The following is a 23,496-nucleotide window of genomic DNA, read 5'->3' on the forward strand; positions in this document are numbered from 1 at the left end:
GCGTGTGTGTGTGTGTGTGCGCGCTTGTGTGTGTGTGTGTGTGTGTGTGTGCGCGTGTGTGCGTGTGCGTACATGTGTGTGTGTGTGTGTGTGTGTGTGTGTGTGTGTGTGTGTGTGTGTCTGTGTGTGTGTACTGAGGGATGGCCCCACTGGTGTTTACACGGCTCAGCATCTTGTGTCAGCAAAAAGAAGGCAGAAGCAAAAACAAAAAAGAAAAAACAAAAAACAGGTCACAGTACACATGCAGTGTCTCAGTTCTAGCATCAAAAATCATCTAAGTGGAAAGTCTCCTGGCAGAATTTATGAGAAGATGGCTTCCTGTGTATTTTGCTGCAGTGTCAGCTATGCTGTCGTCTTGTGACAGGCTGCAATGGGGCCACAGCTCAGCATAGTATGGAGGGATGTATCAGACTATACTGTAGAGCTGTGCAATGGCCTCTGCACTTTGGTGCAAAATTATGTAGCATGTATATTAAGGCTGGGCGGTATACCGTTAAACAAAACTTGATAACGGTTTTCACCTACACAAGGTTCACTTTTTGATGAGAGAAGGTTTTTTTTTTATTATTATTCCAAATAGAATTGAAATAGAATTCCAAATAGTGATTAAAATAGAAATGGAGATTAATTTAAATTCAGGATTTTATTTTTAATTTCAGGCTTTTCTTCAGAAACATTGAGATGTGGGGAAAAATCGGCAATCAAAAAAAAAAAAACTGTCCAGAGAACCGCAATTTTCATCAAGAACACCTCGAAATGCATTTTTTCCAGAACCGCCCAGCCCTAATGTATATCCTGTAGTATGTATACAGTAATTCATTTATAGTGATTACAGAAATTACAAACATTTTTTATTTGCATTGTACGTATGGTGTAATTTATATACAGTAGTTCCTTTATTATATTCATGGGGGTTTAGACGGATTACACACCGTTCCTCAAGATTAAAAGGTGAAACAAAAATGTTATAAATTCAGAGAAAAATGTCTGCGGACGTCATTCCTCTTTGTTCTTTTAATTACTAATCTTTCGGTCAAAGACCTTCTATTCCTCAGGGGTTCTTGGGGGTATAAAATGTTAGTAGACCTAGTATAGACCCCCACACTGTACACATATTTTGTGGTGTTACAATAATTCAAGACACAGGGAGTAGGGCCAAATTAACTCGACAGAAGAGTGCTAAATTTTCAATCGACTGAAAAGTGTTCATTCAAAGCTGAGAGTGTCAGGTATCCAGTCACACTCCTCCTCCATTTAGAGTGTATCTGGTCCAACTCTTTCAGTGTTGACTAAAACTCTGCAACATACTGTGCGTCGTACAGTCAAGTGGCCTTTTGGAGGGAAAACATAAATCTGCCAGGTCGAAAGTGCAGCAGGGCTTCGGCCATTTCTAAACATAGCAAGGCATGTCGCAAAGCAAGCGAGTAGCATCACACTGCACTGCGCCGCGCTGTGCCGCACACCTACCCACGCTCCCCTTCTTTCACACTTATCTCGGCTGAACCACACTTTCCTCACCCCACCACCACCACTAATATGCCGGCCACTGTGCCGTGACACTGCACATGTAGTGTATGACTGTGACGGATGGAAAAGACTTGCTCAACCCCAACAAGGTCAACTGGCAGTCAAGACGCGTGCAAACACTCAAAAAAGCATGAAACGTTGTGTGACCCACGGGCCAACTAGAATAGTCATGCACATAGAGCCACTTGCAGATGACAAAAAAGGGAAAACATAACTGACTGCTATTACTGTACATGTTGTTGTTCAAGGCGGCGGAGTGCACACGCTTAGTGTGTGTGTGTGTGTGTGTGTGTGTGTGTGTGTGTGTGTGTGTGTGTGTGTGTGTGTGTGTGTGTGTGTGTGTGTGTGTGTGTGTGTGTGTACCTGTACAGTGCGTCTGTGCGTGTACAGCGCACGCGTGTGTGTGTGTGTGTGTGTGTGTGTGTGTGTGTGTGTGTGTGTGTGTGTGTGTGTGTGTGTGTGTGTGTGTGTGTGTGTGTGTGTGTGTGTGTGTGTGTGTGTGTGTGTATGTGTGTGTGTGTGTGTGTGGTGAAGTGAAGTGTGTTTGACACTAACAGGAATTCCCATAACACCCCCTTTCTGATAATTTTCATTCATTTCAGTTCATTTCGATATCTGAATTGACAGCGGATCTATAAAAATAACAATATGTTCTAAACTTGAGCATTTGGCAGTCCTTCTAAGTTATGTGTTTTGATAATGTGATCGGAAATGCCACACGCAGTAAGGTACAAAAAAACATTCCGAAACCCTCGACAGAGTGTCACTCTTAAACAAACAAAAAAATATTATGATTGACTCTTTGGTGAAACCTCGTAGGTGACGAAAGACAACAGAAAGGAGAAGAGGGCTGTGAGTATGACTAAATGTTGTGTCAACTCCTCAACACTGAATAACTACAGAAACTCTCCAAAGGACAACACACCACCTGCAGACATCACATCACTGATAAAAGGCAGGTCAGTCACGCTAATCTATTGTATTCAACAATCAACTTCTGACTGAAAGAGCTCGACAGGAACATAATGATATGATTTTCTCTTTTGTGCGATGGCTTACAACTGAAAGAGGAACTTGACCGTGACTGTGTATTGTGTAAACACTTATTCACAGTGTAACTAAATAGCGATAGTGAAAACACCTGCTGCACAGGTCACTGATAAAAGACTCATTCTTGAGCATTCACAAAAGCAATGGCAGATAGACTTCATAATGACTTCCCCACTCAAATGTCAATCACACTTCCCACTCTCTGAGAGTTGAAATAACACTTCTACATTTACAGTACAGAGACAGTATGTGGTAGCAGCACTCAGGCTTATCGCATGAGAGTTGTCAGCTCAATTCCAGATACCCGAAACATGGGTGTGGGCAGTGGTGTAGTCTACTTTTTTATGGTGGGTATACTGTATATTTGAGCATTTTTTGAAGTGGGTATACTGTATATATTTGTGCTATTCAAAACAATGAATCAATCAATTTTAAGTGGGTATACTGACATCCTTGAAATTTAGAAGTTGGTATACTCCGTATAACCGCGTTCTACGTAGACTATACCACTGGGTGTGGGAGTGAAATACCATGCATCTTGGATTGGATTGGAATCATCTCGCACTACGGCTGAAGTACGAAGACCAAGGTAGCCGTCACGGGACATCTTGAGTGTGCTATGCTGCGCTGTATGATTACAGTGTAACCATCTTTCCATGAGCCTTATAATATTACATTAGACTTAGCTGACACCAAAGCAACTTAGGTACAGGTATTGGGTTGACAATCCTGTCCTGTCCATTCTCTGGAGCGAAGTCAGAGAAGGTGCCTCAGGGCGACTTCAGCCCTTCACCCATGGATGAAATGAGATTTTAAGCTTCAATCTTCCAAATTCAAGACCAAGTCCCTAACCATTAGGCCAGTGGTTCCCAACCAGGGGTACGTGTACCACCAGGGGTACGTGAGCACGTTGCAGGGGGTACTTGGAAAAATGTTATTATTGTAACAAATGTATGGAGCAGTCACATCAGGACAGAGAAAGCGATATAGAACATGAATTAGAGGGTACTCATGGCACAACTAAGAGGCCTAAGGGGTACGCGAGACAAGAAAGGTTGGGAAACACTGCATTAGGCCACGGCTGCCTTCTGCAAACACTTCACACTGATACACTTCTTATGAGCGTCTGCACTCTGCACCCTTTTAACCCATTTTAGCCCGAAGACACATATACGCTGCATTCAGGTTCTTGAGATTTGAGGGGTGTTTTTAATTAAAAATGTGGGTATGTTAGAGCTGAATGAACACATTCTAATGTAAAATGAGGGTCCTAGCTTTTAAATGCAACTTATTTCATATTTGCATGTGCTTGTATGGGCTGAGATATTTAGGTTTTAATAGGCAGAGGGCACCCTTTCCCAAAAACGGCTAAGGCTAAAATGGGTTAACTAACCGTAGACGCCCCTGTCGAGCAGCTGCAGGAACTTGTCTATGGCAGCGTTCATCTCGTCCTTGGTGAGATCCAGCAGGGACACCACCCGGAAGCCCAGTTGCCGCAGGTGCTGCGCCAGCTCGTACACGTCCATGGTGGGCGCCATCAGCGGAGGGTGGTGCGCGTAGTTCAGGTTGCCAATCAGGAGCGCCACCTTGTCTGTCGCTGCAGCACACAAAGACACAGGGACACAACGACATTTTATATAGTAGAGTAGACTACTAATCCCAAAGGAAATTAAAGGTGTCCTGCAGCATACATACAGTAAATATACAAATACACAAACAATACTACACATTTGCACGACTTACGTATATAAAACATATTGCACGACATGTTAAACACGTTATGTAGTATATTACAAAGAAAAATATACATTTTGTTCAATATTTCATCAGGTTGAAGATCAGGAAGCTATGGTCTTTGTTTGACATTGTCGCTGCAGTACAAGTATTACTAGGATATTTTATTTTCATTTTCAAATTCACATACTGTAGACATAGAGTAGGGCATACAAGGACGCAAGGATATTTCAAACAATATATAGCAAGTTCACAGAGTGATATAGACTAAGTGCAATAGGAAACTGAAACAGTATAGCACTTTGGGCATACCTGTAGGCCGTGACACAGATGGCTGCTCAGACGTCACTGTGGGGTAAAGAGATGAAAACCAACAACAATGTTCATCAATGCAGGTCTCTCATCGCCATTTCTCATACAGACTTGCATTAGTCTCAAAAACACAGCTAACTAAATATTCCTCCAAATAATGTACAGTAGTTTTTTTAAATAACTATGACTACAGTATAATAACAATGACAATTATTGTCAATAATTACCATAATAGTATTTTCACTACATGTTATAACAGTTCTAATAATACATCTGACAGCCTACTTATGCAATAACATAATTTTTCTATTTAGTTTATGCCGTGAGACGAACCACTTTGCACACAAAAAAACAAGCTATTGCAAGGTCACAAAGAGGAAGTTAGCCTCTGGTGTGGTGGTTTCAGTTCTGGTGGCTTTGTGCTTAAAAAAACAAACTTAGCTTCTTCATTACTTTGCCTGTCCCTGACTTACAGACTGTGTGTCTGCCGGCCTCAAGGCAAGAGGGGGAAGTACCTCTCTGGGCTTGCTAGTGAGGTGGAAAACCCCACATCATGGAATAACACACCCTCATAGGGAGAAGAGGAGGGGGCCGTTACGACAAACCTTTCCACTGGGCATTTTTGTGGTGCTTTGTTCTACTTACACATTACACATTAACCACATAACAGGCATTCTTTACCAACACATTACAACTTGGACATTGCCATCCTGGCTATAATAAGAGGTGTCAAGTCTTGACAGGTCATGTTATGTCTTGAGGTGTGATGTTATTTCAAGGTCTGTTTCAAGGTCACATCCTGTCATACATAGAGAACAATAGGAGCGCACATCGCATTGCTCATTGCTTTCCCCTGTGTATGAAAACAAATGTTTGTAGAAACCGAGATCTCACCCATTTCAATCTCAGCCGCTTCTGTCCAGGACTCCCCGTTTACATTAGTCACACAGCAAAGATACGAGCCGGCATCCTCCGCACTTGCCTTCTCTATCTATGAGAGAGAGAGAGAGAGAGAGAGAGAGAGAGAGAGAGACAAAGAGAGAGAGAGAGAGAGAGAGAGAGACTTTGACTTTTAGTGTGCTTATTAACAATTTACTAAACCATCAATAGCACCAAACCAATCATCAAAACGGCACTAAATCCAAAGAGCAGCTTTAGGATAGATAGATTAGATACATCAATAAACAAAATTACACAGCCTCAAAGTCAACGAAAACACCACCTCCCCATCTCTCACAGAGCAGATCACTGTAAAACCACTTGTCAATGAAAGTGTCCAGATCTTTCAAGTGTTTATAAAAAAGAAAATCAAACAAAATGTCAGATTTAACCAAACCAAAGAAAACATTTAGCACACTGCAGTCCAGATTGACAGCCGTTTTGTTCTTCCTGGCCATGTATAATATCCATTTTTGCTTGCTTGAAATTGACCATTTGATATTTTGATCTGTGTTTCTGCATATACTTGAAACCACAAATAAACGTTTGCGAAGAAAAACTTGACCAAAGGCGAGAAACTGCGACCTCAAAACAAACAAAGGGGCAAGGGTGGAGAGCAATACGTAAAGCAACAAATAACAGTTTCTCTATTAAAACAAAGAGGACAGTCTTGGCACACCAGAGAGTGAGACACAGAGAGAGAGGGACAGAGAGAGAGAGAAGAAAGAAAAACATTAATGCTCATTCCCATTCCAGCTTCATGCCAGCCCAGTCAATCAAACGCAGGCCAGTGTCTGCAAACAAATCCCCACCACGACAAGGTCAACCATTAACCAGCTTTTCATCACAGCTTCCTGGAAACCTGGAAACGAATGGGAGTCTGCTGATAGGCAGGTGGCCTGTGGCCAACAAGAGATATTGATGTGGAGACGAGAGACACCCTAGCAAACAGAGAAACGGAGTGTCCCCACAGCTCTTGTGCAAGTGTTTCACAAGCTGCACCCCTACCCCCGCACCCCCTCGACCTCAGACAAACACAAACATACAACTGAACGCATCAAATCACAATTCTCGATAGATATGTCAAATATAATACAAAAATATTTGGGCATATTTAATGCCATGTGTAATTTTCAACACAATAGACTTAGCTGGATATTTTTTTCTCCTGGTTGCATTGGTTTTGCATTGGTTTTGGCCTTCCGTTACCACGTAGCAGATATTTAAAATCCAGGTATAAAAATCAGGAGAAAAAAACGGAAACGCATTTGTTACAATGGAGGATTTATTTTTATCCACATGTTGCGTTTACACCTAAACAGGAGGAAAAAATACCCTGCTAAAAAAATATCCTGCTACGTGGAAACAGCACCTTAGACACACGCACACACACACACACACACACCTTGCCACCTGTGTTAGACACACACACACACACACACACACACACACACACACACACACACACACACACACACACACACACACACACACACACACACACACACACACACACACACACACCAAAACAACACCAAGTGCGGCGGGCGGCCATACCTGGAGTGCCTTAGTGTTCTGGTCGTTCAGGATGTGTCCGTTGCGGTACCACTGGTAGTTGGGGGCGGGGTTTCCAAAGGCGGCGCAGCTGAGGGTCACCCTCTTCCCTGGCTTCACCTTCTGGGACTCGGGGTGCACGGCCACGTGGGGCGCCCCATCCCAGTTAGCTGCCAGCCCTTTCCAATGAGGACAGAGGGTAAATTAATATATACTGTACATAGCAGACGTGAGAAGATGTTAGCTGACAGCCCTTTTCAATAACAGAAAAGGGACATCAATATGTATATTGTGTGTGTGTGTGTGTGTGTGTGTGTGTGTGTGTGTGTGTGTGTGTGTGTGTGTGTGTGTGTGTGTGTGTGTGTGTGTGTGTGTGTGTGTGTGTGTGTGTGTGTGTGTGTGTGTGTGTGTGTGTGTGTGTGTGTGTGTGTGTGTGTGTGTGCACGCGCACGCGTTTGTACTTGTGTGTGTGGCGCAGTGTACACACATGCATGTTTGTGTGCATGTGCCTGTATTTGTTGCTATTATGCAATGAACTACATCAGAGAGAAGGTGCCACAATGACATTATACGTTTTTTTCCCTCAGATCACATTGTGTAATGAACTATACTATAACAAAATACTAATAATGACCAAAATGAATAAGATAATAATAATAAAATGAAGAACACTAATATCCAAAACGGCTACATTTCCTTAGATGAAGTTAACCTAGTGTAAGTCACTTCATATTCTACCTGTGGAAGGACAATCCAACACGTCGACCTTGATCCACTCGCTGAAGACGCACTGCAAGTGCTGGTCACTCACTCTGCACACATAGCTCTTGGACTTCTTCAGACACACCACCAGGTCAGCAGCTGTCCCGTTGGGCACCTCGATTATCTGCAAACATTCAGTTCCACATACGATGAACACAAAAACACAAATTATTAATAAGAATAGAAATCAGAACCAGGATACAGATACGTTTTATTGGCCAAATACTTTCAAATGTTTTAAACACACAATATAAAAAAATTGACTCCAGCAGATGTTTTCATACACCGTAATGCACCATGAATATGCAGTGTTAATTCAACAGTTAGAGAGTATTTTGGGAACAAATACACTAGAAGATGTTAAAACGACTCTCCATGTGGAATTAACCCTGCATATTTTACTTTGTAAAAGCACGGTGGAGCTTCACCATTTACCATGAAACTCTGACTGCAATGGCTAGTCCTTACAATCCCACTATATTGCCAAAAGTGTTTCCATCATACACTGTGTTAGAAGCAGACACTTAACGTTGTTGTATGCTGTGGTGTACTCTGTAATGACAATGACCGATGAGAGTCAGTTCCAACAGGACAAAAACAAAGGGAGGCATCTGGTAGGTAAACAATGCATACTTGACTTATGACTGCTATAAACATGAGCGTATAACTACTGTAACAATAGAGCTCTCCCCACCTATGACTGCTTCTCTGATGTACATACCTCTTCATTTTTAAAGGTGAACCACTGGTAGTTCAGTGGACCACTCCCTTCTGCTACGATCTTCAGAGTCACGGGGTGGTTTGGCGGGATAACTGCAGGCACAGGAGGCCCCACAATAATGACACCTGCCAATCAGAGACAGAGACAGAATGTGAAAGAAAGAAGAAGAAAGCCCATTGGGAAACTCCAACTCCCATTGTCATTGTGACACAGCACTCCACAGCACACAAGTGAACACTGCACACTACGAAATTGCATTTATGCCTCACCCGTGCAAGGGGGCAGCCCTCAGTGGCGCCCCATGGGGAGCAGTGCGGTGGGACGGTACCATGCTCAGGGTACCTCAGTCATGGAGGAGGATGGGGGAGAGCACTGGTTGATTACTCCCCCCACCAACCTGGCGGGTCGGGAGTCGAACCGGCAACCTCTGGGATGCAAGTCTGACGCCCTAACCGCTCACCCATGACTGCCCCTTGTACTATGCATTGTAGCGGACAGTGCACTGTGTAGTGCAGGAGACTAAGCAGTGTACCTAACACCCTAGTCTACAAGGGTACCATTTGGGACGCAACAAAGGTGTGCTGCTCCATGATTCGATTTTGTGATTTTCCATTAAAAACAGAAAAAAACCCTCCACACACTCTTTCCAGGATGAGTGTGAGACTGTGTGTGTGTGTGTGTGTGTGTGTGTGTGTGTGTGTGTGTGTGTGTGTGTGTGTGTGTGTGTGTGTGTGTGTGTGTGTGTGTGTGTGTGTGTGTGTGAAACTGAGGTCTTCCTATGCAGTCTGGCACTCTGGGCTCAAACTTGCGACCTCTAAGCAAACTACAGGCATAGAAAGCAGATACTCTTTACATGACATTACATTACATTACATTACAGTACAGTACATTACATAATACAGACACTCACCACCTATCATTCTCTTCCACAGCTCCTCGTAGCCCAGGTAGGATGGGCCATCCACTGCAGTAGTGTTTCTACGGGCAGACTCTAGCATCAGAGCAGCACCATGACCTGCTGGGGGACAAACAGGCAGAGGACAGACATGCAGACTATGAGCATCACAACATCATTTGGGGGGGGGGGGGGGGAGAGAGAGAGAGAGAGAGAGAGAGAGAGAGAGAGAGAGAGAGAGAGAGAGAGAGAGAGAGAGAGAGAGAGAGAGAGAGAAAACAGAAAACCTGGCACATCAGTGAGAGAGAGACAAGACATGACAAAATCTTTGACAAGACCACAGACAAGACAAGACAAGACAAGACAAGACAGGACAGGACAAAATCTTTGACCAGACCACCCCTTCCATAAAGTGTCTTAAAAACATCAATATGTGCACTTCACTGAACTTGAGTGAGATTGAAGGACCAAAAACGCCTTGTGGAAGGATGGGGAAAGTCCAATATACCCTGTGTACCATGATTCTCGGTTGGCAGACAGAGAAGGTGGGTAGAGGTGTTTGCCAGTGACCTAAGAGGCCACAATTTTCACAAGTTGGGATTGCTTTGAAAGATTTCTCTCTCAACATGATATATGTGCGTAAAAGCAGGACGTTGACAGGGTAGAATGTGATACTTTACAGCAGTTTTTATGTCCTGCAAACGATGGAATTGAGCCATATGGAATGTAATAACATATTATTTGTACTTTTTATTTCTCCCATCATTAGGTGCACCTGTCCTGCATGTAGCCTATGGATGTGCCATACAGGCATAAGCCTACAGTGGGAGGCTATCATCTCATCTCTCTGTCAAATATTTCAGCACCTCTGTTGAGCAATGTGTTTTTGACACAAACAGCAGATGTCACAACCAAATCAACAAAAGGTCAAAATTTGATGTTCACGAGTACGCACGCGACACTCAATATTGTGCAGACAGTCACTACCGATGCCATTGCACTGGTAACCTCACGGGACGAGCGGTGAATGAACGTTGCACAGTAGAAGAAGAAGTAGGCTACTAATGTGTGATCGAACCCAAAAACGTAGAAATCAATACATCTTGACTGTATATGCTACCTGATTTACTTCTGAATCCTGGATCATTTCAAATATCGGTAACTTACCTGGCATGTCGACAAGCGCAAATCTTAACGGACGACAACGACTCCTGAGTTATTTTTCTCCGTCCTCGCTCGAAAGGAGAAATGGCTCACAACGGCCCGTAGTCTGTCATAAGTAAAGGGGAGCGAAACTCACTTCATGTAGAAAAAATGTTTTCCGGAACTATCACGCCCACTCAGTGAGCTGCCGTAGCGATTCGAAAAGCAGAGCCGCCTACGGACTCATGTTACAGGGAGGCTCGCCATAATTCTGGCAACGGCAAAAAAAAAAAAAAAAGTGTCGACGAGGTTGCCTCATTTCCTTTCCTTTGTAAGTGGAGGAAGAACTGATACGTTGTGATGAGTGGTTAATACCACTTAAACACAATAATATACAGGATACAACATGACAATAAACCTAAATAACATGATGTTATGAGACTTCGTACTCATTCGACGCGCGACAACAACTAAAAGAATGCTGTTGATTTCATGCGTAATGATGATGAGGGTGGTGATGATGAGGAGGAGGAGGAGGATGGTGAAGATGAAGATGGCCGGGAGGGTCCTAATTATTTAATTGATAGTAATCTTTTTTCTTTTAATTGTCCATGGCAATAAGATAGTGTAGGCCTATATAGGTTTCTATGGCGCGACAGAATTATATTTGGCCTATATAGGCCCCTATTATATAGGCCTATATTCTACCAGGGGCTTAGCAGATGACTCAAACTTGGGTCCATAGTAATAGCAGAATAATAATAATAATAATAATAATAATAATAATAATAATAATAATAATAATAATAATAAATGTTATTATTATTATTATTAGGTTGTTATTATTATTATTATTATTATTATTATTATTATTATTATTATTAGGCCTATTATTATTACTGTTCTTGTTATTGTAGGCTAATAATAGGCCTACTAACAACATACTCTAATAAATGAGACTAAAACTTTTGAACAACAAGTCATGTTTTCTACATGAAACAACCACTATAAATTTAACTTGTCAACCTGTGTTTGTAACCAAAGCTCTTTTATGCTTGGAAAATGAGGCAACGCGAGCTGACGTGCCAAATGCTGGACACTCCTACCCTTTGGGGGTGTAGTGGGAACAGTCGTGGACAGCGCACTAGAGTATCCTGTCAAACTTGGAATAAACACGGAGATGGGACATGTTTACGCAGATAACGTCTGTAACTGTCCAAGATAATGGACAATGTTTGAATATGTTTTAATGACTATAGCCTAATTGTTTTATCCTAAGCCACTGTAATAGGACAAGGTCTATTTAACAAAATCTCTTCTGGAATTCTGTGGCAGCAAAAAAAAAAAACGTGTCAGGGAATTGATTAAGGTTTTCAAATTTTGGTAGGCTAATTTAAATTCAAATTAGTTGAACAGACGTCTAGTTTCGGAAAATGTGATGTGCACTTGTGCCTATTTGTAGGCCTGCTATTAATAGGATGGAGCTAGCACCACATGCTTGCCTGTGATTGACAATTGCAGTGCCTTAGCGTTAGGACAGCACCGGGCTCCGGGGACAGCGCAAAACACACACGTATGGTGAGTCTCCCCAACATCCTTATATCCAAAATAATCAGTGTCCGACTGACTACTAACATCAGACCTCTATACCGTCGATATATTAATTTACCACGAGGAATAGAGAGAGCAAACTTCTCAGTCTACCAGTAACACTGGCAACACCTATTTATAACTCTCTCCAGTGCAACAGGTTTTCCAAAGACAGACACTGGGAGAGTCATATACTTGAGCACTGCTATAACTTGAACATGAAAATGTGTTTTAGAATAATTATAGACCTCCAAGTATAATTTTCTTATCTACGGAAGTCTTGTCTTTTCATTTTCCTTTTGCAGTAACAGCCTCCCTGTCACCACTGGCTCCGAATCACTGCGGTGGACTCATTCGGTTTTTGGGACTTTGATAACAAGGGGACTTGTTTGAAAGGACAACATCCAGGCTCCCCTGCAAGAAGTCTGGGGCGCTTCTGGGATATTCTTCTCTGGGAGTGTTTTTTAATCATTATTTTGCCGTTTATTTCATACTTTCGTCGAATTTGAACTATGACATCTCGGAGGCCCATGGCGCGGTCATACTCCGGCAATGGAAGATCCAACAGCTTTAATGAGGACGACTCGGGCCCAAGCAGCAGGGCCGATGGCCGCAACTACCTCTCCAATGTCCGGGCAGAAAACAGGTAGGCTACCGCTGCTCTTATTCCCCTATAAATAAATGCCATTTATTCAACACCAATCTCTGTGGGATTGTGTGCAAGTGACACGCATTAAGTGAAAGTGAAACATTTGGCCAACTCCAATGCCACAAACAAAGGCCAATCTGCACAATGAAAAGAGGTTGTAGGCTTATTTGTCTGACTTGGACTTGTGTGGAATATGATTTGGGATAAAGGAAGATGGAAAATAGGCCTTATAATGCTAAACGCTCTGCGTAATTAGTCCACAAAGTAGCCTATAGGCCTAAAACGTGACATCCCAGTAGGCACAAAGATTCAATACAAAATATCTCAATATAGGCATTTTGTTTGTCATGACTTTGGGTCCATTGCTTACGTGTCACAGATCTTAGATATGAAATGCTGTTGCATTGAGAGTTTCAACATAATATTCCAGAGGTTGGCTATAGATTCATAGCATTACAGAAGTAGCCTAAATAAAACTAGGCCTATTTAATGTAGAGCTCAGTCTAATGTAGAGTCAGCCCTTGTGTATGAAGTTTGTTGCTCTGTGTTGCTTGTTATTTTGGCCTCCAAAATAACTGAACAAAAATGACCCGGTGAAATTGTAAATGAAATATATCAGGCTCTCAAATTTCCAAGCAAAGAGCACAATGAGGTTTCGTGATATTGACTGTATCAGTGAAATGGAATCATTGGTTTGTCTGATAAGTCGCCTGTTGGTTTGCTCCCCTCTGAATAGCTATTCACAGAACAGGTATTCACACTACAGACCCTCGAGGTAACGTTAATACTTCAAATGCACACTTTTATATCCCTCCCAAACTAATAACTATAACTATAAACCCCCAGCGATTGTCGTTTTCTTTTTGTTTTTTTGACAGCACAGTGACAAAACCACAAGCCCGCTGTTAACCAAATTGCAGTTACCCTTTGCAGAGTTGTGCCTATAGTCTCTGTCTGTCTACTGCATCTACACACCCTTGCTTTTACCCAAGACACAAATGTCATTGAATCACCTGAGAGATCAAATTGTGTTTTTTGTCCCACACAAATCGCTATAATAATTAACCAATCCCACGGCTTCGTTTTCTCCTTCTGTTAGTTCTTTGGCAGCAGCAGCAACAATAATAAAATAATAATAAAGTAATAATAATACTAAAAGAGAGACGGCTGTTTTGGATGTTTGAACTGAGAGCCTTGTTGATGTCATGGTGTTTTGGTATTAAATTCACGTCAAAAATTCACACTGAGCAGAATTAGCCACTGGGTCCGTTAAGAAATGTGTGTTCCTGTGTATGTGTGTGCATGTGTGTATATACGGTACATGTGGTGTGGTGTGGGGTGAGTAGTTTGTGTGTCTGGCAATGGTAACGGAATGGGGGGGTTGGGTGGGGAGGGAGGGAGGTGTGTTTTTGAAGTCTGGGGTGGAGGGGGTGGTTGGGGGTTAAGACGTGGTTTTGACTCTACTGAAGGTCAACCTAAGGAACAACCTAGGAGTGTCTCTCTCTCTCTCTCTCTTTCTCTCTCTCTCTCTCTCTCTCTCTCTCTCTCTCTCTCTCTCTCTCTCTCTCTCTCTCTCTCTCTTCTCTCTCTCTCTCTCTCTATCTCTCTCTCCCTTCCTGCAGGAGTACATTTTGTACTGTCATGTCCCAGCTGACAGAGGAAACCCAGCCATGTTTTGAGACAACCATAAAGCCCAAAGCCGTCTCAGAGGCCTGCAACGTCAAGTTCACCTGTGTAGTATCAGGTACTGCCCCAAACTCATGACCACCAGTAACCCTCATGAGCAAATTAGATTACATTAACATGTTTGGCTGCCTTTTGTGAAGGATATGAAGCTCTGTTTGAATGGTCATCAAATATGTTGAGCATATGAAGGAGCATTGTAAGTCAGAGAAGGAAATGAAAATGTGTCAGTTATTGCTGGTTTGCTGAGCACTTAAACAATTGATACAATGGTTGGTGGGTTGGTCTTTGGAAGGAAAGAAAACAGTTGCAATGACGACATACAATGTGAGCCTAAATTTAGACGCTCTGCAAGGCAAGGCAAGGCAAGGCAAGGTTATGGCTGCCTTTCAGCAAACACTTAGTTGGGACTGCAGTGAACCTTGTGCAGGCCTCCTGTCCTGTCCATCCTCCCTCTCACTAGCATGTGTGATGCAATGGCCTGAAACGTTCACTTTTTCGACAAAATGACTCACGGACTAGATGTGTGTTGTTGTGATCCCCTCGCCTATAGTCTGAAGGTTGACTTGCAAAATTTCTAAACAATTGCCTGCTAAGACTCTGGCGATGTGAAATGGTACAGAAATAGTCTTGACAGTGGAGGACTTTGTATGGCCTTAGCAGGAAGAGCAGTGCTAATGAGACCTCTAATTCGGACCGTATTTAGAGCAACATGTCCAAGGCTTAAAAGGTTTTCCTTTTACAGCGCAGAAGTGTCAATAACGGTCTCATATGAGGAATCATTTTAGATGACAGTTGTTAAGTCTTCAGGCTCCTAGAAAGAAGTCGGTTCACTCACAACATTGCCATTTTGGACTATGATACAGAAGAAATATGATAACAACATACTGAAACATTAGTGCAGTGTTTGTCAACAGGGGTGCCGCGGGCCCCCCTCAGGGGTGCCGCGGAATTGTGGCTGATAAATAAAATTATGTAATAAAGTACATATTTGTCTGAATTGATAAGTTAATGCTTGTCAGTGGAATCTTTCATCTGCCATTTATGCACAATAAAGTAAATATAGGTCGCCCCATGGTCAGCTGCAACTTCAAACGAAGGTCGTGTGACGTTTCCAAATGTGTTACTTTTCTAAGCTTGTGTGGTATCGGATGCGATGCCATGTTACGGCTTGTTGGTTTGGGGTGCCTTGAGATTTTTCATGAATTGAAAGGGTGCCTCGCCTTAAAAAAGGCTGAGAAACACTGCATTAGTGCATCAGTGAAACATTATTAAGATATAAGCATTAGTATGGATATTAGTGAGCTGCAGCTACATGTATTGCACAGCTGTGGAAGTATTTTGGTGGCCACTAATTGCATTTAAACGTATTACCACCTCAACTTCCCTGTTCAGGTTACCCTGCGCCTGAGCTCACCTGGTACAAGGATGACGTGGAACTGGACAGGTATTGCGGCCTACCAAAGTACGAAATCGTCCGCAATGGAAAAACACACACACTCCATATTTATAAGTAAGTATCAACAGCTTTCATACATTTCTATGTATTATTTCACACATACTATACAACGCAGTCAGCCAGCATGGCAGCTTTTCACTAAACATGAAGCATCATGGGTGTCTGTCTACATGTCTATTATTATTGCGTTGTGTTCCATTTTCTTCATATACTACTGCATGTTCATATACTACTGCAGGGTTATACCGTGTGTTGCTAACAATCCATATCTTACATTCATTGTAAGTGCACTTCAATTAAAACAATTCTGATTCTCATTTAGATTGAATGCATGAATGTGCAAATGACTGACTGTCCATCTGTCTATCTGCCTGATTCTCTCGCTCTATGTCCCTATGTCCCTCTCTCTCTCTCTCTCTCTCTCTCTCTCTCTCTCTCTCTCTCTCTCTCTCTCTCTCTCTCTCTCTCTCTCTCTGCCTACTTCTCTCTCTCTGTGTCTGTCTGCCTGACTCACTCTGTCCCTAGTGTGTGTGTGTGTGTGTGTGTGTGTGTGTGTGTGCGTGCACGTGTTGCTTGCACGTGCACATGCACGCATGTGTGTGTGTGTGTGTGTGTGTGTGTGTGTGTGTGTGTGTGTGTGTGTGTGTGTGTGTGTGTGTGTGTGTGTGTGAGAGAGAGAGTGGTTGTGTGTGTTTGTGAGTGTCTCTGTCTGTGTGTCTGTCTGTCTGTCTGCTTTTCCAGCAGTTGCACCGTCCGTGGATGACGCGGCTATCGTATATACTATACAGAGGGCATAATTTATACATACGGTATATATACGTACACACTGTATGTCTTCCTGACTCTCTCCCTTTCTTTCTTGCTGTCTTTCTGTCTTCCTGTCTGTCTGTCTATCTGTGTCATCTCGTCCCTGTACTGTAGTTGCACCCTGGACGACGCGGCCATCTACCAGGCGTCGGCGCGTAACAGCAAGGGCATCGTGTCGTGCTCCAGCGTGCTGGAGGTGGGCGTGATGAGCGAGTTCAAGATCCACCAGCGCTTCTTCGACAAGCTGAAGCAGAAGGCCGAGGCCAAGCGGCGCGAGCTGGACGAGAGCCGGCGGCGCGACAGGGAGGCCCGCGAGCTGGAACACCTCAGCATCATGCAACAGGAGCAGATGAGCATCCAGCATCAGGACCGCATCGCCAGGAAACGGAGGACACCCGAGGTGGCGGAGGAGGAGGCAGCGGAGACGCCGGCGGCCGCGGAGACGGCAGTTTCCGAGGTGACAAACGCTGCCGAAGCCATGGAGACAGCGGCGAGCACCGACGCGGTAGCAGAGAACGGCAACCAGGAGGTGAACCACGTGGCTGTGGAGATTGTCACGACCAAGCCGCCGACGAAAGAGAAACTAGCCAAGAAGAAGATCAGGATTTCCAACGGGTTTGAGGAGGACGTGGTGATCAGCGGGGCTCAGAAAGATGATAAACACATAGGGGATGAGAGTATACGGCACGTGGGGGATGAGAGCATGAGCATGGCACGGTGCCTCTCAGAGGCAGTTCAGTCGCAGGCACAAACGGTGGAGGAAAAACAAAGCCCTGCACAACAGACTGCACAACATGCACAGCCCATGGAGGTGGACATCGCTAGTCAACAGGAGAAAGAAAAAGAACTGGAAAGGGAGAGAGAAAGAGAGCGGGAGAAGGAGCGAGAGATGGAGAGACAGCGCGAGCTGGAGCGAGAAAAAGAGAAAGAGCGTTTACGACAAGAAGAAGAGCAAAGGCAAAAAAGAGAAAGAGAAAAGGCCCAAGAAATGGAGCGGGCCAAACAGTTAGCGGCGGAGAAGGAGAAAGCTGAAAAACAGCAGAAAGCCGCGGCACAGAATAAGAAATCCAACTCGGAATCGCACCCGAAGTCGACCATCACCAACATGTTCACCTCCCTTTCCTCGTTGTTCTTTGGGAAGAAGAACAAGTCCACTGACTCCCAAGAGAGTGAAACTCCTCCTCGAAGCCCAGGACTGCAGCACCAAGCCATGGAGGTGGAGGAAATGGTAGAGCCGGCCCAGTCGCCCCAGTTGCCACGGAGCTTGAGGTCAACTGTGGACTATGGGGTTACCGTGACGACAGCAGCGGAGGAGCTGTCGCCAGTACCTCAGAGGCCGCCAGAGGTTTCCACGGAGACAAACATGGTGGAGGTGCCAGGAAGAGTGGAAGAGGAGGAGGTGAGAGCCAGTCCCAAAAAGAGGCCAGCGCCTCCACCACCTCAACCACCCCCTGCTTCCCTAACTCCTGTTTCTCCTGTCGCTCTCGCTTCACCTCCTCCTCTACCACCTCCAGCTCCCCCAGCCCTGTTAGCTCCTATTGCTCCCTCTCCACCTCCCCCTCCACCAGCCTCAGCTCCTCCAGCCCTTGTAAGTTCCTCTCCCCCTCCTCCAGCCCTTGTTGCTCCTGTAGTGGCTCCTTCACCTCCTGCACCCCCTCCACCTCCTCCTGCTTCCCCACCTCCTTTAGCTCCAGGTTCAGCTCCTTCAGCCCTTGTAACTCCCTCTCTACCTTCCCTTCCACCTCCTGCTCCCCCAGCTCCCGTAGTTCTCCCTTCACCTCCCGCTTCACCATCCTCAGCTCCTCCAGCCCTTCTAGCTCCTGTAGCTCTCCCTTCACCATCACCTTCACCTCCACCTCCACCACCTCCTGCTCCACTTGTACCTCCTGCTGCTCCCTCTCCCTCTCCACCTCCCCTTCTGCCACCCTCAGCTCCTCCAGCCCTCCTAGCACCTGTATCTCTCCCTTCACCTCCCCCAGCTCCTGTAATTCCCGCTACACCTCCCGTTCTACCACCATCACAGTTGGAGGTCAGTAAGTCTTTTTTTCCCCTCACGGCTCCACTTTCCTCCTCTTGGCTGCCCTGCTTTTATCCGACAGCTGTTCTGACAGAGAGAGTGACAGATTGACCGAATGACAGTGACAGTCAGAATGACGGAGACAGAAAGACATGAAGACGAAGAGAGGGAGAGAGACAGAGAGAGACAGAGAGACAGACAGACAGGAAGGAAGACAGGAAGGTATGACAGGAGACTGATAGACTGATAGAAAGAGAGAGAGGGAGAGAGGAAGAAGTACTGACACAAAGAGAGAGAGAGAGAGAGAGAGAGAGAGAGAAAGTGACACATAGTCAGAAACATACTTTTCCCTCTCCCAGCCGCGAAATGAAAATGCCATTTGAAAACCACTGAAAGTAACACCAACAGGTATTTGCGTCACAGGTTCAGAAAGGCAGAAATCAGTGGTGGTAACTTAACTCTCAGTTACAGTATGTTGTCCATATGTGCAAAGAATGACCACTACTCTTATTTTATGTAAAATAAATGACTGAATTTGAGGACAGTAAACTTGAACTACCCAAATAGAAATAGAATTATATTAGTTAACCCCTTTGTTAACCCCGCAGAACCTATGTTATAACGTTACTGTCACCAATATTGTAATGGCTATGTCTTAATCTGTTACTTAAGGATCACAGTCAGCACTGTCATAGCAATGTTGTTATGATCTAACTGCGTATTTTCAGCAAATAGTGAATAGGCCCGCCGGCGACCCCATCTGCAGTAAGAGGCTACACTTATTAAGTTCAGTTGAAAGTCATTGGTTACAAATGAAAGAAGATGACCAAAACCAGATTGTAGCTAAAAGCTAGCACTGCTAATATGGTAACAGTAAAAGCACCAAACAACATGAGTTTTATAAACCCATTTTTCTGAACAGCTGGTAATGGCTCTAGTTGCTAATGACTGCACTCATTCCTAGTAAAGGGAAACTGCAGTGGATGTAAGCTTGAGAGGTCTGGTCACGAAACCAAAGTATTTGTTGCTGCTATAAAGCATAGCAACCGCTCCTCAAGGACACATGACCCTCTGGAATATAAACAGACAGACAGACAGACAGACAGACAGACAGACAGATAAACACACACACACACACACACACACACACACACACACACACACACACACACACACACACACACACACACACACACACACACACGCGCACTCTCTCTCTCTCTCTCTCTCTCTCTCTCTCTCTCTCTCTCTCTCTCTCTCTCTCTCTCTCTCACACACACACACACACACACACACGCACACACCATTAGGCAGAGAAAGGTGGGTTCCCCAACTTGTTGTCAGTGCGTCCTCTCTGTTGTGTGATGACTCATACAGTACACACGGCAGCTACAGTACGACACAAACGAAAGACAGAGTGAGAGAGAGAGAGAGAGACAGACAGACAGACAGACGGAGTGTGTGAGAGAGAGAGACAGACAGACAGACAGACAGACAGACAGACAGACAGAGAGATGAATACAGTAGAGAGAGAAACAGACAGAGTGAGAGAGACAGAGGGAGAGAGAGAGAGAGAGAGAGAGAGAGAGGGGCCTACTGCGTAGTCAAGGAGGTCTATTAATAGGCAGTACATTTTTGTGACAAGACTTGAGTGTGATGACACCAGTGCCTCTGGCTGAGATAAAGACACTGCAGCATTGCGCAGGCTAGGGCTTGGCTGAAGTGTGCTGCATCAGTCTCAATAGGACTCCTGTAAATATTTGTCTCTGTGTTTGTTTATTTGTGTGTGTGTGTGTGTGCGTGTGTGTCTCTCTCTGTCTGTCTGTATCCGTGTCTTTGTCTGTGTCTGTGTCCTTGAGTCTGTGTTAGTTTGTGCCTTGGTGTGTGTCTTTGTGTCTGTGTGTGTGTTCTCTCAAAATAGATCTACAACATAATGTGTTTCATTCCCATATCTTAATTTTACCTACCGAAAACCTAAAAGGTACAGGGAAAGACAAGGAGATGAAGCTTGATACGTTTCTTAAGGCTAGTTTGTGTCATTCTTCCATGGCTCTGAATGACGTTCTGGAGTGTGCTGGCCCTTTAAGGAAACTTTTAGCCTAGTGCTCTGAGTCTGTGTGAGTCAACTTGGCTGAGTTTCCTATCTGGGCCGGGGAGAGCATGTGTTTGAGAGCCGCCTGCGTCACAGTCACAGCTCCCTTCCAGCAGCACTCACACAGACAGACAGACACACACACACACACACACACACACACACACACACACACACACACACACACACACACACACACACACACACACACACACACACACACACACACACATACAGCACACGTATACACACACACACACACACACACACACACACACACACACACACGAGCACACGTATACACACACACACACACACACACACACACACACACACACACACACACACACACACACACACACACACACATACACGCGCGCACACAATGGAGTGGGAGCAGTCAGCAGACTGCACCGATTCATTCCTGCACCCACATGGGCCACGCAAATACCTACATAGTACCTCACCACCCACTCCCTCCTCTCCAGATCCTCAGTATCCTCAGTAATAGATAACCCACAGGTGCCATTTAGTTAGGAAAATTAGGACTCCAGGCTCTTCCATTAGATGATTTACCACCATGTCAAGGTTAACTTAACCTGCTTTACTACTGAGCCAGGTTCTTGGAATACCCCCCTTGGTGGACTGTATCCACAATATGTGTGTTGTGCTGGAGACAGCTCCATCTCCATATCTGTAGCTCAGGGCCTGGGCCCGATAGATTAGTGTAATGGTTCCCAAACTGTTTCACATGGACCCCCTTTTTGACTTCAAAATATTTTCGTGAGCCACCCACCCGCCACAGTCTTAGCCTAGCAATGGTTTTCTAGCAATATTAGCGGACAAACCATTAACAGATAAAAAAATGCCTAAGGATGTATCTGATGTTTAGGTAAAGTCCACTGGACAGCAAATACATTGGTTAACCATACAAGTGAATGCAGTTATTCGCCAAATTACGGAATTAGAAGTTAGCTGTTATATGTTAACCTGTGGATTTCCCGTTTTTCTGCAATGTCCCTTTTGTCTGAGACCCTCCTTCAGTACCTCCACGACCCCCCCGTAGGGGTCTCAACTCCCAGTTTGGGAACCACTGGATTAGTGGAACCATGCAGACGGCCGTCGTAAAAAGCATTTATAGATGTGGCACTGGCTGCACACAGTGTTGCCAGATTGGGCTGTTTCCCGCCCAATTGGGCTGCTTAGGATGGCCGTGTGCGGGGAAAAAATGGCATTTAGCAGAAAAAAACGGCCAATTTGTGCCATAGAAATCAATAGAATTGGGCGGGATTTTGTGCTTCTAGGCGGGTTTTGAGCATTTTTTGGGCTGGAAACCATCAGCCTCATCTGGCAACCCTGGCTGCACATAGGTGGATTGGACATCGGTCAGCACAGGGGGATTTGAGATAGTCACAAATAGATACATACTACATTGCAGCAGGTTCAGGAATTAAAAGTCCTGCTGTTTATGTATGTATTGACATACTGTACACTGTACACGTACCGGTATGTTTACACTTTTCATAGCAGCCCGAGTAGAACGGCTAATTCGTGAAAATCACGGGAGTTGATTGAGAGCACAGGTAGAAACTATACACAACTTGTCTGTCATTTGCCTGGAAGATTCTCATTCATCCAGATCATGTTCGATGGATGGACCTCTTTTTTGGAGCCTGTGTATGCGTTTCACCTTTAGCCCAAATGGCATGGTCAATTCTTGCCTGGTGTTTAGGGAACAAGGAGGACTTTTACTGTCTCGGTTCAGTTTGTCAAACGCCACAAATAGGCCTATACATTTCCTCAGCATATCTAGGGATCAAGGAGTTTGTCTGCGCCAGTAATGAGAGGTAGCCAGTACATTGCGAAAACTGGTGGTGGTTGTGAAGGGATGGGGGGTAGGACGACGACACACAGGTCTGAGAAAGCACTAAAGCACTAGAAGCTGTGAAACTAATTTACATTGTCCGGATTCCTGGCTACTCCCGGTGTCTTAAAATAAACCCGTTGCCCATGGGCCTGGCGTCCGTGTCAGCCGAGCCTTTGCCATACAAAGAGGCATTGAGTGGCTCCTGTGGATACTCTATCTAAGACACTCTTCAGAGTGACACTTGTCCTCAGGAGAATTAGCCCTTGCACACAGCACAGGCAGCTCTCTCACAGACGGGGTGTGGGAACGCCCGACCAGGGCCGGGTTAACGCACAGGATAGATAGGGCTGCAGCCTAGTGGCCCCCACCTCCCATGGGGCCCCCAATATGCCAAAAGTCAAAAATTGCAGAAATATGACAAGATGCAATATTGAAAAAATCATCCGCCATGTCAGTTTACATCTTGTCAATACTCCTCCCCACACTTGGCAGACATATTGTCTTTAATTCCTAGCTTGTACATAGGAAACTCTCTATATCATTTTGTCACGAAATTTGCCTTGTGGGTGGCCCACAGCAACATGTAGCCTAGGGGCCCCGGGCCATCTTAATGCGGCTCTGCACCCGAGCCAGCCCAAGCTGACATATAGCATAGGCCGCCCAGGCCGCCCAGGCCCCAGCACATGACATGGCAG

The 23,496-nt window shown here is 44.7% G+C and overlaps 2 protein-coding genes across 6 annotated transcripts in view; one reads left to right on the top strand and one right to left on the bottom strand.

Moving 5' to 3' along the window:
- The window catches only part of malt3 (MALT paracaspase 3), a 29,536-nt gene extending 18,780 nt beyond the window's left edge, over positions 1 to 10,756 (bottom strand). The window contains exons 1-8 of one of the 3 annotated variants that reach the window (XM_063197518.1): positions 10,662 to 10,756; positions 9,510 to 9,614; positions 8,600 to 8,724; positions 7,855 to 8,002; positions 7,120 to 7,295; positions 5,518 to 5,614; positions 4,624 to 4,659; positions 3,971 to 4,174 (exon numbers count right to left, since the gene is read on the bottom strand). In XM_063197518.1, the coding sequence (XP_063053588.1) occupies positions 3,971 to 4,174; positions 4,624 to 4,659; positions 5,518 to 5,614; positions 7,120 to 7,295; positions 7,855 to 8,002; positions 8,600 to 8,724; positions 9,510 to 9,614; positions 10,662 to 10,668 (898 nt within the window). In that variant the 5' untranslated portion in view covers positions 10,669 to 10,756. Of the gene's footprint in view, positions 1 to 3,970; positions 4,175 to 4,623; positions 4,660 to 5,517; positions 5,615 to 7,119; positions 7,296 to 7,854; positions 8,003 to 8,599; positions 8,725 to 9,509; positions 9,618 to 10,661 lie in introns of all 3 variants that reach the window. The other 2 variants (XM_063197517.1, XM_063197519.1) reach the window with 2 other exon arrangements.
- Positions 10,757 to 11,754: 998 nt separating this feature from the next.
- The window catches only part of alpk3a (alpha-kinase 3a), a 36,097-nt gene continuing 24,355 nt past the window's right edge, over positions 11,755 to 23,496 (top strand). Inside the window, exons 1-6 of one of the 3 annotated variants that reach the window (XM_063197520.1) lie at positions 11,755 to 12,215; positions 12,533 to 12,873; positions 13,613 to 13,651; positions 14,499 to 14,620; positions 15,955 to 16,072; positions 16,940 to 18,854. In XM_063197520.1, the coding sequence (XP_063053590.1) occupies positions 12,740 to 12,873; positions 13,613 to 13,651; positions 14,499 to 14,620; positions 15,955 to 16,072; positions 16,940 to 18,854 (2,328 nt within the window). In that variant the 5' untranslated portion in view covers positions 11,755 to 12,215; positions 12,533 to 12,739. The remainder of the gene's footprint in view (positions 12,216 to 12,532; positions 12,874 to 13,612; positions 13,652 to 14,498; positions 14,621 to 15,954; positions 16,073 to 16,939; positions 18,855 to 23,496) is intronic. The other 2 variants (XM_063197522.1, XM_063197521.1) reach the window with 2 other exon arrangements.

This window comes from Engraulis encrasicolus, chromosome 4, assembly GCF_034702125.1.
Source record: "Engraulis encrasicolus isolate BLACKSEA-1 chromosome 4, IST_EnEncr_1.0, whole genome shotgun sequence".
Taxonomy (NCBI): Eukaryota; Metazoa; Chordata; class Actinopteri; order Clupeiformes; family Engraulidae; genus Engraulis; species Engraulis encrasicolus.